Source organism: Macrobrachium nipponense, chromosome 4 (genome assembly GCF_015104395.2).
Source record: "Macrobrachium nipponense isolate FS-2020 chromosome 4, ASM1510439v2, whole genome shotgun sequence".
In the NCBI taxonomy this organism is placed as follows: domain Eukaryota; kingdom Metazoa; phylum Arthropoda; class Malacostraca; order Decapoda; family Palaemonidae; genus Macrobrachium; species Macrobrachium nipponense.
The window spans coordinates 24,968,631-24,983,565 of record NC_061100.1 but is presented as its reverse complement, the minus strand read 5'-3'; the positions used below and the strand labels follow the sequence as shown (position 1 = coordinate 24,983,565).

The following is a 14,935-nucleotide window of genomic DNA, read 5'->3' as shown; positions in this document are numbered from 1 at the left end:
TTATAAACAAACTTGCTAATTTTCAGACCTCTCTCGTTGGCACAGGTGTTTCATCGAAGTCTGCGGCGAGATCAACATCGCTAAATTGCTTCCGCCGGATTATGACGTGTCAGAGGCTCCGTTTCCCAAAGGTAAGTGTTCATTTACCCCTGTGTTCTTCAAATCGCTTCGGGTAAACCCAATGTCCTGGGTAAGCCGCTGTTGGGACGTAATGCCCTCTCTCTCTCTCTCTCTCTCTCTCTCTCTCTCTCTCTCTCTCTCTCTCTCTCTCTCTCTCTCTCTCTCTTTTTAAGAAAACCAGGAATTTCATTTTCCTGCACCCGGGATGTGAAGCTTCTTCATTTTTATAATTATTATTATACTAAAAATCGTTTTAACAGGATGATTACTTATACTAAATGAACGAAAAGTAAAAAAAAATTCTGTTCTAAAAATCTGGTTATTTAAACTCGAAATTCATAATTTTTCGTGTCTCACAGCTGATCAACTGCGAGTTTTGTGCTGAATATCAGTTTTGTTATAATCTTCTTCTCCTCCCCCCTTCTTCTTCTTCTTCTGCAAGCTAGTTCAGTCAGCACACAGACTCACCTTAGTATCTGGAGAATCATCGTCAGTTTTATTCATTAAATTGTAAACATTATTTCGTCAAAAGTGTTTTGCTGTCATCACAGCTTGAGAATCAACAAATACGAAACACAGTAATACGTCCTAGAGTATAACGGACTTTCAGATATATGATCGTGGCTTTCAAGATCACCTCAGATGATCTTTTGTGTGAGCATTATAAGAGACGATTAGATATCTTTAAAAAAACTGATAAGATTCTGGAACGTACATTTCAGACAGGATAACGGCCATGACTAGATATATACTTACGTAAATAAAGTTCATATATATTACTTCCTATAGAGTTCAGCTCCCTGTCCCTACAACCGCCACCCCCCCCCCCCCCCCTCACCTGCACTTAGGTCCAACCCAACCCCTTTAACCATCATAAAAAATACTATCCTTTCTTTATATATATATATATATATATATATATATATATATATATATATATATAAATCGCTAGAGAAATGCCTTATGATTGCCCTCCTATCCTATGCATGAGATTTGATAAGCAAAGGTTTTGTACCCAACGATGACTGGAGCGGTTTGTACATGACCAGCGAAGTTATTCGTCCCGAGATAATACTTAAAATACATACTTTAGTAGGGAATACGATGAAACATCTAGAATAACGTTATATCATTCTATTTTCCGTCGATGGATAACAACTGAATACTACATGGCGAAGACGAGCACCTCTGCATTATGTAGAATGTCTGTCCTCGTTACGGGGATAATGTCTAGATGATGGAAACGATTTCGAGATATGATTTGCAGGCGATACGTGAACAAAGAAAGGGCTGAATTACGCATTTCATATCCTTGGTTTCTAGAGAGAGAGACAAATCATGACCACTAGATCTTGAGGTCTCTCTCAATAAATGTTCAGCTGATTTTCTTTCTTACTGTTACTGTTTTAGTAAAGAAATGCGAATCTTGTGATTTTGAAAATTAACACTAATGATAAAGAATTATTTTGTAAGAAAATGCAAATCATAACAGTTACGGAACGAAACAGGAGTAAAGAACAAAATAAAAATAATATTTCAGCGCAGAGAGAGAGAGAGAGAGAGAGAGAGAGAGAGAGAGAGAGTGTACCTCACTATCTAGTGGTCATGATACTCGTCTCACCATCGAGAGCACAACAAACCGCTTAAGGTAAGCTCTGTTGAACCCTACCTACCGTGTCTCTCTGTCGACTATATAGTGAGCGACTTAATTACCAGGTAATCGACTATGTTGACTCACAGCCAAGACGGATGGCAACAGCAACGAATTCCAGAGGTCCTACTGGAAGTCAATAGGGACTGGAAATTACGAGCCAAGGCCTGGAAAGTCCTTGACGAACACCGAATGCGAACGAGGCATTGATTTCTGTCTCGAGGTTGTCCACCCGTTCCAGCGGAAGTTCAGGGCGACTGTTCGTATTTGAAGTTAGGACGACTGTTTCTATTTGAAGTTAGGATGACTGTTCCTATTAAAAGATTTTAGGTCGACTGTTCCTGTTTGAAGTTAGGACGACTGTTTCTATTTGAAGTTAGGACGACTGTTTCTATTAAAAGTGTTTAGGGCGACTGTTCCTGTTTGAAGTTAGGACGACTGTTCCTATTAAAAGTTTTTAGGGCAACTGTTCCTGTTTGAAGTTAGGACGACTGTTTCTATTTGAAGTTTTTAGGGCGACTGTTCCTATTTGAAGTTAGGACGACTGTTCCTATTCAAAGTGTTTAGGGCGACTGTTCCTGTTTGAAGTTAGGACGACTGTTCCTATTAAAATTTTTTAGGGCGACTGTTCCTGTTTGAAGTTAGGACGACTGTTCCTATTAAAAGTTTTTAGGGCGACTGTTCCTATTTGAAGTTAGAACTGTTCCTATTAAAAGTTTTTAGGACGAATGTTCCTATTTGAAGTTCTACTGTTTCTATTCAAAGTTTTTAGGGCGACTGTTCCTATTTGAAGTTAGGACGACTGTTCCTATTCAAAGTTTTTAGGGCGACTGTTCCTATTTGAAGTTAGGACGACTGTTTCTATTCAAAGTTTTTAGGGCGACTGTTCCTATTTGAAGTTAGGATGACTGTTCCTATTCAAAGTTTTTAGGGCGACTGTTCCTGTTTGAAGTTAGGACGACTGTTCCTATTTGAAGTTAGGACGACTGCTTCTATTCAAAGTTTTTAGGGCGACTGTGCCTATTTGAAGTTAGGACGACTGTTTCTAATTGAAGTTTTTAGGGCGCTGTTCTATTTCTGAAGTTAGGGACGACTGTTCTATTCAAAGTTTTAGGGCGACTGTTTCTATTTGAGTTAGGACGACGTTTCTATTTCAAAGTTTTTTTTTTTTAGGGACGACTGTTCCTATTTGAAGTTAGGACGACTGTTTCTATTCAAAGTTTTTAGGGCGACTGTTCCTATTTGAAGTTAGGACGACTGTTTCTATTCAAAGTTTTTAGGGCGACTGTTCCTGTTTGAAGTTAGGACGACTGTTCCTATTTGAAGTTAGGACGACTGCTTCTATTCAAAGTTTTTAGCTGACGGTTTTTCTAATTTGAGGTAGAACGAATGTTCTATTTGAGGGTTAGGAACACTTGTTTCTAATTAAAGTTTTTAGGGCAACTGTTCCTATTTGAAGTTAGGACGACTGTTTCTATTCAAAGTTTTTAGGGTGACTGTTCCTATTTAAGGTTTTTAGGGCGACTGTTTCTATTCGAAGTTTTTAGGGCGACTGTTTCAATTAGAAGTTTTAGAGATACTGTTTCTATTGGAAGTTAGGACGACTGTTCCTATTTGAAGTTTTAGGGCGGCTGTTCGTTTTTGAAATTCTTGGACGACTATCCCTATTTGAAGTTAGGACAACGGTTTCTATTTAAAGTTTTAGGACGACTGTTCCTGTTTAAAGTCAGAATGACTGTCCCTATTGTAGATCCACATCAACCGTGCATTTGATGTCTAGGCCAGTCCCTTACGACGCTCCTGATTGGCTGTTCATAAGCCAGTCACAGGGCTGGAAACTCTCAGTCTATCTTGAGAGTTCACATGGGTAGGATCTATGTTCCACCTCTTCTGAGGGATAAGTCTTTCAAAAGTATCTCTCGGTAGATGCGGAAAAATATATCCTGCCTGTGTGAACTCTCTCGAAAGACTGAGAATTTCCAGCCCTGTGATTGGCTTATCAACAGCCAATTAGGAGCGTCGTAAGGGACTGGTCTAGGCATCAAATGCACGGTTGATGCGAATCTATTATAGTAATAGATTGGTTTGTCAAGGTTATATGAATTAAAGTCGTGCCTTTTAGCGTTCAAATTGGGAGTTGATATAAGCGGGTTGATTAGGAGTTTAAGCGTTATCTTTGTGAGTTTAAAGATAATCTCTTTCTCTCTCTCTCTCTCTATGACCGTTTTATTTTGACACAGAACGGCAAAATAAATAAGGCAGCAAATACCACATTCTAGTTGAAACATTAAATTTGACTTTCACACAGTGCTTAGCCTTAACAAAATCCATATATATATATATATATATATATATATATATATATATATATATATATTGTAACGATCTCCTATGAGTTAGTCTAGGAGTAGGAGAGGAGTCATTACACAAACACCCACAGTCACTTTATATCAAACCAGAATATTAAGGAACGTAAATTAAATATGAAAGAAATGCTAGATATATATATATATAATTACACAAATAACACAAGTTACTAATAAATAACAGCAGTACAAATCATACAAATGAAATAAGAAAAACTTACGAATACTTAATTGTAAATAATCACTTCACAAACACTCTTCAAGTATGTAAAACAAACTAAATGTAGTTACCACCACAGATCAGCTGGAGAGGGGTTAAAGGTCCCGTAGTCTGAAAGCCAATGACACATGCTTTTATAAAGCCAAGAAGGTTAACAGAAAAAGAGACTCAGCAAGGAGTCTCGAGACTGAAGGGACAGGTGGTAGCATACTTAATGATTATAGAGTACAGAAACAATTATTCCCCGGACATATGATTAATGCAAATCATATTCTACAAAATATAAACATAATCGTAACAATATATATATATATATATATATATATATATATATATATATATATATTATATATATATATATACCTCATATTCAATTGTTTTGGACATGGTCATGAATAAAAATGCTGTCTAGTATAGAAACGCTCTATTTTCCCTGATACTACTTGATTCTGTAATGTGTAAATACACTTTTTTTCCCCTGACACTTGATTCCATCTTGCGTCAAAGCAAGTTACGCAACACCACGAATATTTCTTTCCCTTTCCTTTCCCGTTGAGTTATTCCTCGTCATGAATGCTTAACTATGACCTACGTTTCTTGGAGTAGTGCGCATTCGTGCGCCTGAGGTAATTACTTATAGCACGCGACTTGGGAAAGGCCCATTCAGAAAGATAAGGCAGGTAATGACATTCTTTCAATAATGTCTTTTGTCATTTTTTAGTTTTCTGTAAAATAAACTATTGTGGCAGCTTTGTCTATCCATCCGCACTTTTCCTCTCTGCCCTCAGATCTTGAAAACTACTAATGCTGGAGGGCTGCAAATTGGTATGTTGCTCATCCACCCTCCAATCGTCAAACGTATCAAATTGCAGCCCTCTAGCCTCAATAGTTTTTATTTCATTCAAGGTTAAAGTTGGCCATAAATCATGCTTCTGGCAACGATACAGGCCAGGCCACCACCGGGCCGTGGTTAAAGGTTCATGGACCGAGGCCACCGAAAGATCTTGGTCCTAATTTCGGTGGCCTTCATTATACGATGTACAGAAACTTCTGCTTAGTTTTTACTTGTTGAGTGTCCTTCCAACGACAAAGACCTAAGTCGCGCGGGTGTACGAATACCGGCCTATTTTGATTGTCTTTTCTCTCAACAGATGGCAGCCCAATCGCTGTTGGCATCGGCTGGAATATCAAAGGAATCTTAGAAGTCAACTTCCGTGAGATGGTAAGTCGTTTAATCGAGATATAATAAGAATATTACGATAAATTTTTTATTTAAATAGTTTGGTAGGAACCTGACACATCACAGCCATCCCGTATAGATGTCACACTCTTAGCTATATATATATATATATATATATATATATATATATATATATATATACAAAGCTAAGAAAGTGGCCATGTATATGGAATGGTTGTGTTGTATTAGGTACTTATCAAGCTACTTAATAACTTTTGTTATCGTAATGTTCTCAATGTATATGTACACATTAATATATATATATATATATATATATATATATATAATATATATATATAATATACATATATATATATATACATATATATATATATATATATATATATATATATATATATATATGTGTGTGTGTGTGTGTGTGTGTGTGTGTGTGTGTATTAACCCAATTCATCATGTGACTGGTAATGGTCAGTCCAAAATAGTCGTTCTAAGAATACCTCTCGTTAACGTAACCGACGAGTAATGAAGTCCTCATTGGAGACTTCACTGAAGTCCTGAAATATCAATGAAGTCACTGAAGTGTCCTAAAAGTTTCAGGATTTTGTAGTTTGTTGTCGGTGCAAGCAACCATTTTTGTTCCTTTTTACTGTACTTTCATTCATATTCTCTCTCTTCCACCTTACTTTCCACCCTCTCCTAGCAACTGCTTTGAGGACTTCCTCCTGTTACACCTTTCAAACCTATCTACTCTCAGTTTCCCTTTCATAGATCCCAGCGCTTGGCCTTTGGCCCAAATTTCACTTTACAATTACAATTCCACTTATTTTTTATATCCACATTCCCTCCCACAACCAGACAATCTTGGCGTCCATGTACCTACGCGTCAGGTGGGAGGAACCGCGCCTGATCCCTAACGCTGAGGCCTACGAGGTCGGGCAGAGCCTGCCCTTGCATTCCTCCTTCCTGAAGAAGGTCTGGCTCCCGGACCTGTACATCCACGAGGCCACGGAGATCAGGAAGTTCAGCATGATGCAGGACCTCCAGGGAGCCTACATCCAAGAGAACTACACCATCGTGTTTTCTGCATTGTATGACATAGGGTCGTCTATTTTTATCTACCTTTATTCAGATTTATTATTATTATTATTATTATTATTATTATTATTATTATTATTATTATTATTATTATTATTATTATTATTATTATTACTCAAATGATGAACCCTGATCATGTGGAACAAGCTCACCAAAGGGGCCAATGACTTGAAATTCAAGCTTCCATAAGGTCTTCTCTCTCTCTCTCTCTCTCTCTCTCTCTCTCTCTCTCTCTCTCTCCCTTTATTCAGATTGATTTGCTTTCTGATTTACTCTCGTAGGTTCCTGTATGACAAGTGTCTTTTAAAGAGAGGTTTAGTGTTATTATTATCATTATCATTATTTATTGTACTTAGGAAGCAGACCCTCTCTCAAGCATACTTTATTAAAAGTAATGGCTACTTTAGCAGCATTACGCTTGTAGAGATTCTTCACTAATTTCCGAATAGCGGCTTTCTCCTTGCTGCTTAAACAGACTAGTAGAACGCCTATAGCTCTCTCTCTCTCTCTCTCTCTCACTCTCTCTCTCTCTCTCTCTCTCTCTCTCTCTCTTTCTTGAAGCGAGCTTTCGTAAAGCCGCTGTTCGGAAAATAGAGAAGAATCTCTACAAGTGTAATGCTGCTGAAGTAGCCATTACTTTTAATAAATTATTATTTATTATTATTATTATTATTATTATTATTATTCAGATGATGAACCCTGCTCACATGGAACAAGCCCACCAAAGGGGCCACTGACTCGAAATTCAAGCTTCCAAAGAATATACTATCCATTTGAAAAGAGTAACAGGAAAGGTAACAGGAAATACACAAAAAAAGAGAGCACTAATTAAAAAAGAAAAAGTAAAGTAAATTAACAAATTAATCAATAAATTGATTCAAAAAGTAAGTAACTGATTAAAACGTAAGTAGAATTGTGTGAGGGTAGTAATGCATTGCATCTTCGTGAACTTCTAAAGTTCCAATCTCACGACATCCTCAGGGAGACCTCTTCTATCTATCTTCTTTTATCAATATATATATATATATATATATATATATATATATATATATATATATATATATATATATATATATATTGACAATAGTGTCTTCTAAAGAAAGGTACTAATACAGTTATTTTCATTCGAGGTGATTCAATCCTGAATTTCATGACTATATTGTATTTTTTTCCAGGCTTCAGACGCGTCTGGCGTGCCCCATGTATTTCTACAAGTACCCCTTCGATGCCCAGACTTGCACCTTGAGTGTCTCCTCTTGTGAGTTTCTGCTAAAATAAATTAATAGAATTTTAATGAATCATTTTATATATTTCAACATGAACGACTCAGTCAGGGTTAAAGAAAACGGAAATAACCCATCCGTTGGATATCAAGTGAACAATTTCTGTTGACAGTGGACTAATAGTGATAAAAATATTAACTTATATCTTACATGCGTAACCCTGCATTAGCAACAATTTCATTTTCGAGTGGACGAATAATAACAGATGAAAATTATTAACATACAAGTTAAATACGTAACTCTAGACTAGCAACAATTTCATTTTGGAGTGGACGAATAATAATTGATAAAAAATATTGATATACAGCTTACAAACTTAACCCTATCTTGACGACAATTTCTTACAAATAATCCATTTTGGTAGCTCATTCTAACTCCCAGTTAGAAATACATACTTACCGGTTTAGCAACTCATTTGTGTCCGTGGCTATATGCTATACATAAACATCTCTGAGTGTGATAGCTGATTTTATTTTTATGAAATGGCTCACTTTTTATTTTTTTGCTAAAAATTATTTTTTGACAGGTATGACAAGTGATTTTATTTTAATGAAATGGCTCGCTTTCCCCTCGAAATAGATTTGACATAATGACAGGTAATGACATATTTGCCCTCAAAAATATTTTTCCACAGATATGTCAGGTGATTTTATTTTAATGAAATGGCCGCTCTCCTCTCGAAATATATTTGACATATATAACAGGTAATGACATATTTGCCCTCAGAAATATTTCATACATAAATGACAGGTGCACTTTATTTCGACAGATATGCTTGGGGAAAACAAACTTCAGCTGGAATGGATGAAGATAGGCGTGACGGCAGATAAGGAGGTCAATTATCAAGTGCCCAGTTATAACTTCCACATAGTGTCCAGCGTCATTACCAGCAAGCATTGGTGTGAGACGGAAAAATGCGAATTCCGTGAGTTGTCGATTGGAAAATCTCTCTCTCTCTTTATTTTAATGTCATTAGAGTTGAAAAATAAAATATTTTGCAATAGACAGAAACTAATGGAAAACAAAACAGTGGTTTTGCACCCTACTAGTCATTACCAATTTGATACATAACAAGGCTTAGTACACACACACATTTATATATATATATATATATATATATACTATATATATATATATATATAGTATGTATATATATACTGTATATAAGCGAATAACCACAGGAAAATGATAGTCAGAAATCCAAGCGCTTTCGTCTTTACGAAGACATTGTCAAGGAAAGAATGAATTTGTTCCTTGACAATGTCTTAGTAAAGACGAAAGCGCTTGGATTTCTGACTCTCATTTTCCTGTGGTATTCGCTTATTTAATGAAGTCACGTCCATCTACTGTGATTTTTTAAGCATACTGTATATATATATATATATATATATATATATATATATATATATATTATATATATATATATATGTGTGTGTGTGTGTGTGTGTGTATTTATAACTAAGAACAGGAAAATCGGCATAAAACATTATTATTATTATTATTATTATTATTATTATTATTATTATTATTATTGATTATTATTATTATTATTATTATCTACTAATTTTATGAATTTGTATCAAATAAGGACGAACAAATATACTATACTATACCATTATTACCTGTCTCAAATATTGTCGTAAGAATATCCTCTTAAGCAGTGGAAATTAAAGCAAGACAGTACAAGGAGTTGGACAGCTAAGGATTAGTTAAAAAAAAAAACAAAGCTTTCTTTCACCAAACCTTTGCGTTTTTCCTCGCAGGACCTTCCTCGATAGCCAGGGTGTACCTGCAGTTCGAAAGGCGCTATGCCGGCCACGTCCTGGCAGTCTATCTCCCTTCGGGCATCACTGTATCCTTGGCTTATATGTCCTTCTACTGGCCACCAGAGGTCGTCCCTGGTAGGACTGTCCTGGTCATCACTTCCTTACTCACTATGATCTCCATGTATGGTAACGTGTTGTAAGTTTTCAAGGTTTAGTCTCTCTCTGTAGGGAATAATGCAAAATTTCTCACACATTTCAGTAGCTAGAACCAACCTGATCAATAAACATTCTATTTCTCAATTCGTTCAGGGAACGAAGTCCAGAGACGAGCTATATGAAGGCGGTGGACGTCTGGTTGGTTCTATGCATTCTGCATATTGCGTTGGCGTTGTTCCAGTATGCTGTTATTCTTACGTGAGTTACCCTTGAAATTACGGTTTTTTATTTTTATAGAAAACGACAGCGATATGGTAGACTGTTTGAGACCAGTTTTCCAGGATTGATTCTTTGTGCCCAAGGTTACAATACAATTTACAATAGACATAACTGACGGCTACTACAGCGCCCCTATGGTTCGGTAACTACCAGTTTACGTTTAAAATTGGTGCCGTGTTTAGTACCAGCCCCTTACAAAACATAAACAAAAGACTGTAGTAAATATCATAAAAACAAACAAAAAGTGGCATAAAACAAACAAAAACACAAGCAAACAGCAGTGAATATTGGTAATCTTCAATTTCAGCTCGCAATAGAATATGGCTCTCTCAGTAACTTCTTTCCGCGCACTGGGAAAGTGGAATGAGTCTAGGTCTTCAACCGATCCACTTTTAAATGATGTCCTGGGCTTTCCAACTGGTCTTTGAACTGCTAATCTCACCCCTTCCTATCACAAGCCCAAACCATCTCAGTAATTGTGTCTCTCAGTTTCTTTTTTCAGTCTAACTGAGACTGGAAGCTTTCAAAATCAAATGTATGCGCGTCTGCGTGGACACGAATCCACGTTTGTGAGTGACTGCATAGACCTACATTCTATGTTGATGTATTATTAGAATGTTTAATCATTCTTGGTGTTTAACTTTTAATAAATTTATGCTGCCCGTGTGAGTGTTCTTTTTTTCATTTAACTTCCTAGTTGTTTTTTTTACTGAGTAAAATGTCCGATGAAAGCTTCCAAAAAACTACTTTTAAGCTTCTTCTTCTTGTTTTTTCATTCCAGAATCCGTCGAAGGCAGAAGGAGACTAATGTAGGAAACGTCTTTATAAAATCGAAGGTAAATTTAGGAAATAATAATAATAATAATAATAATAATAATAATAATAATAATAATAATAATAATAATAATAATTGCAGTATCATGTAGTAGTACTACTTAACCACTCTTATATATCATATTGTATTATTGTCTCAAAATTAAAAAATCTAATGCTTAACGAAATTAAGTATATTTCATTGACTTACCGTTATACACGTAAAGCCTGTTTCTCTAAATATTAACACAAACATAGCCATATAAACAAAATCGAGGCAAAATCTCTCTCTCTCTCTCTCTCTCTCTCTCTCTCTCTCTCTCTCTCTCTCTCTCTCTCTCTCTCTCTCTCTCTCTCTCAGCAGTAACTCTTAGCATGTTCAGAAAGTCGACATAGGTTTATAGTGTATTGTACAAACTCTACGGATGTCACACTACATGTTTCACATGTTTACCATATTATTATTATTTTATTTATTTACTTATTTTTTTTTTTTTTGCTCTATCACAGTCCTCCAATTCGACTGGGTGGTATTTATAGTGTGGGGTTCCGGGTTGCATCCTGCCTCCTTAGGAGTCCATCACTTTTCTTACTATGTGTGCCGTTTCTAGGATCACACTCTTCTGCATGAGTCCTGGAGCTACTTCAGCCTCTAGTTTTTCTAGATTCCTTTTCAGGGATCTTGGGATCGTGCCTAGTGCTCCTATGATTATGGGTACGATTTCCACTGGCATATCCCATATCATTCTTATTTCTATTTTCAGATCTTGATACTTATTCATTTTTTCCCTCTCTTTCTCTTCAACTCTGGTGTCCCATGGTATTGCGACATCAATGAGTGATACTTTCTTCTTGACTTTGTCAATCAACGTCACGTCTGGTCCTGTTTGCGTATCACCCTATCCGTTCTGATACATAGTCCCAGGGTCTTTGCGTGATTCGTTTTCTATAACTCCCTCAGGTTGGTGCTCGTACCACTTATTACTGCAAGGTAGCTGATGTTTCTTGCACAGGCTCCAGTGGAGGGCTTTTGCCACTGAATCATGCCTCTTTTTGTACTGGTTCTGTGCAAGTGCCGGGCATTCGCTTGCTATGTGGTTTATGGTTTCATTTTTCGTATTGCACTTCCTACATATGGGAGAGATGTTATTTCCGTCTATCGTTCTTTGAACATATCTGGTTCTTAGGGCCTGATCTTGTGCCGCTGTTATCATTCCTTCAGTTTCCTTCTTTAGCTCTCCCTTCTGTAGCCATTGCCATGTGTCATCGCTGGCTAGTTCTTTAGTCTGTCTAATGTATTGTCCATTATTATTATTATTATTACTATTATTACTATATTGCTGTTGATCTTGTTCTTGTTATATTTTCTGTTAATTATTGGTTCCGTGGCATAGTAGGCAGACCAAATCTATTTTATATGTATATCATTATGATCCTTGATACGATCCCAGGATATATTTATTACTCTGTATTGTAGACTCATACAAAAGGAGTCTCTCTCTCTCTCATCTCTCCCCCCCTTCCCTCTCTCTCTCTCTCTCTCTCTCTCTCTCACACCCACACACACACACACTTCTGTTTTTTTTTTTTACCCACAATGTCCAAATGCCTTCAGTGGCGTTCTCTTATATAAGATAAGTCAAATATTTTATAATTGATTACAACGAGCTATGAGAACCAGCATTTTTAGAATAATATATTTATTTCCATTTGCTTTCCTTGCTTCTTCTTAACGACTGGGGCACTCCAGTAAAATCTTCCAGCTCAAATGGAAAAAATAAAATTTGTTCCTGAAATAGTCCCAATCACTAGACCTAACCTGCACTTTCGACCTCTTCCAGAGCCCGAAGATTCGACCGCTGGCGCCCTTCATGAGGAGTGCGTCTGGAGGCTCGGCGTCCGACCAACAAGGTCCTTCTCCACCTCTCACTCCCAGAGCGAACCAGCCCTCCTCGGCCTACAGAACCGGGGGATCTAGTGTCACACTGCGCCTGGTGTTTCACGAGCATTACGTCGAGAGGGCGGGGCAGTTGGGACTTCCTATCCTCTTCCTCCTTTGTTGCTTGGTCTACTGGCCTTGTTATCTGTCCTGAGATGACGTGATTGACGTGCGGAATAGGTTTCGGTGTTCTTGCTCTGATATATTTTCAGAGACAAGAAATGTCGGTCTATTGGTTTTGTTATCTGTTCAGAGACAAGAAATTTAGGTCTATTGGCCTTGTTATCTGTCCTGAGACACGGAATGACTGTTTATTAGCCCTGTTATCTGTCCTGACACAAGAAATGTCGGTCTATAGGCCTTGTTATTTGTCCTGAGGCAAGAAATGTCGGCCTATTGGCTCTGTTATCTGTCCTGAGACATTGGCCTTGTTATTTGTTCTTGTTCTGAGACAAGAAATGTTGGTCTATTGGTCTTGTTATCTGTCCTAAGACAAGAAATGTCGGTCTATTGGCCTTGTTATCTGTCCTAAGACAAGAAATGTCGGTCTATTGGCCTTGTTGTCTGTCCTGAGGCAAGAAATGACGGTCTATTGCCTCTGTTATTTGTCCTGAGACTAGAAATGTCGGTCTATTAGCCTTGTTATCTGTCCTGAGACAAGGACTGTCGGTCTGTTGGCCATGTTACCTGTCCTGAGACAAGAAATATCGGTCTATTGGCCCTGTTACCTGTCCTGAAACAACAAATAGCGTTCTATTAGCCCTGTTATCTCCTGTGAGACAAGAGATGTTCGTCCATTGGGCCTGTTACCTGCAAAATAAGTTTCACTTAGTCAAAAACTGAAATAAGAAGAGAGTAATACCCAGTTGACAATGACCAATATGACATTCAGAATGAACTGGTGACACACCTTTCGGTGTCTAGATCGTCTAAGCATCAAGAAGGTTGTATGTAATATAGTATTTATCTTATCATTAATGTGTTATTATTACATTAAATACCTATAAATATCTCATATCTTTTTTCATGAATGTTCTTCACATTACTAGATTAACAAAGCTGCATTTTAAGACTTATCTGAGTCACGGTTTCTGAAAAGACAGAAGTATTGGTCTAGGGTACTTTGTATATTTAGAATTTCTGTGCTTAGATAACAATATGCTTATCGTTAACAGACTTTCCATTCTGTTAGTCTGTTTTATTCTGCCGCTCTTGTCCTCAGTAATTTACCGTCTTTTACAAAATTGCTTACGTACGTTGTCTGACTGTGTGAAAGAATTGTAAATGGATTGTACGTTCAGTATTGTCGTAAACTGTTAATGCGGATATTGACAGCCACACCATACATCAATTTCAGCATCTTTTAGTACGAAAATTCATTTTTTAAACAAATAAACTTAACAATATATTAGCGTTTCATTTTCCTTAGTAATTTTATCTTCAGCTTCTTAGTTTATCTTGTAGCGTAATTAGTTACGCGTCCCTTTTCTCATTCTGTCAGGTCTACTGATGCTGCGTATGTTATGAATTTAAAAACTTCAACCTCTTTTTCATTCGCTTTCAACATTCACACTTCACTCCCATAAAGGAGAGTTGGTTTAACAGACACTTCATTATCTGTTTAGTGACTCTATATAAATATGTGTGAGTGTGTTTGTGTATATATTATATATATATATATATATATATATATATATATATATATATATATATATATATTCAGAGCTTTTAACCTGGCCTCCAAGTGTAATAAATCACCCACGTATTAACTAACCAGGAAAGGCCAAATCATACCGTTTCTAACATCGCCTTTGCAGTTGCTTAGGGCAAGGTTAATTCAGAGAATAATGAATTTCACTTCTGAAGAATATAACTAGAAATAAGTACACGTAGTTTCCTGTAAATTTGACAGCATTGCGCCCATTAGACCTAAGATGCAGGGAGATACTGTTTCCTGGTTTTTGAAATGCATTACGAGTAGTTCTGGCGAGCATTTTGAATAGAGGATCATTCTTAATTTTATTATATATATTAGATACATATATG

At 36.7% G+C, this 14,935-nt stretch overlaps 1 protein-coding gene across 1 annotated transcript in view; it reads left to right on the top strand.

Annotated features, from left to right (window-relative positions):
- The window catches only part of LOC135211608 (glycine receptor subunit alpha-2-like), a 20,563-nt gene extending 6,309 nt beyond the window's left edge, over positions 1–14,254 (top strand). Inside the window, exons 3-11 of the mRNA XM_064244899.1 lie at positions 46–131; positions 5,509–5,579; positions 6,414–6,646; positions 7,829–7,911; positions 8,706–8,861; positions 9,700–9,898; positions 10,012–10,116; positions 10,919–10,973; positions 12,792–14,254. Of these exons, the coding sequence (XP_064100969.1) occupies positions 46–131; positions 5,509–5,579; positions 6,414–6,646; positions 7,829–7,911; positions 8,706–8,861; positions 9,700–9,898; positions 10,012–10,116; positions 10,919–10,973; positions 12,792–13,043 (1,240 nt within the window). The 3' untranslated portion in view covers positions 13,044–14,254. The remainder of the gene's footprint in view (positions 1–45; positions 132–5,508; positions 5,580–6,413; positions 6,647–7,828; positions 7,912–8,705; positions 8,862–9,699; positions 9,899–10,011; positions 10,117–10,918; positions 10,974–12,791) is intronic.
- The last annotated feature ends 681 nt before the right edge of the window (positions 14,255–14,935 follow it).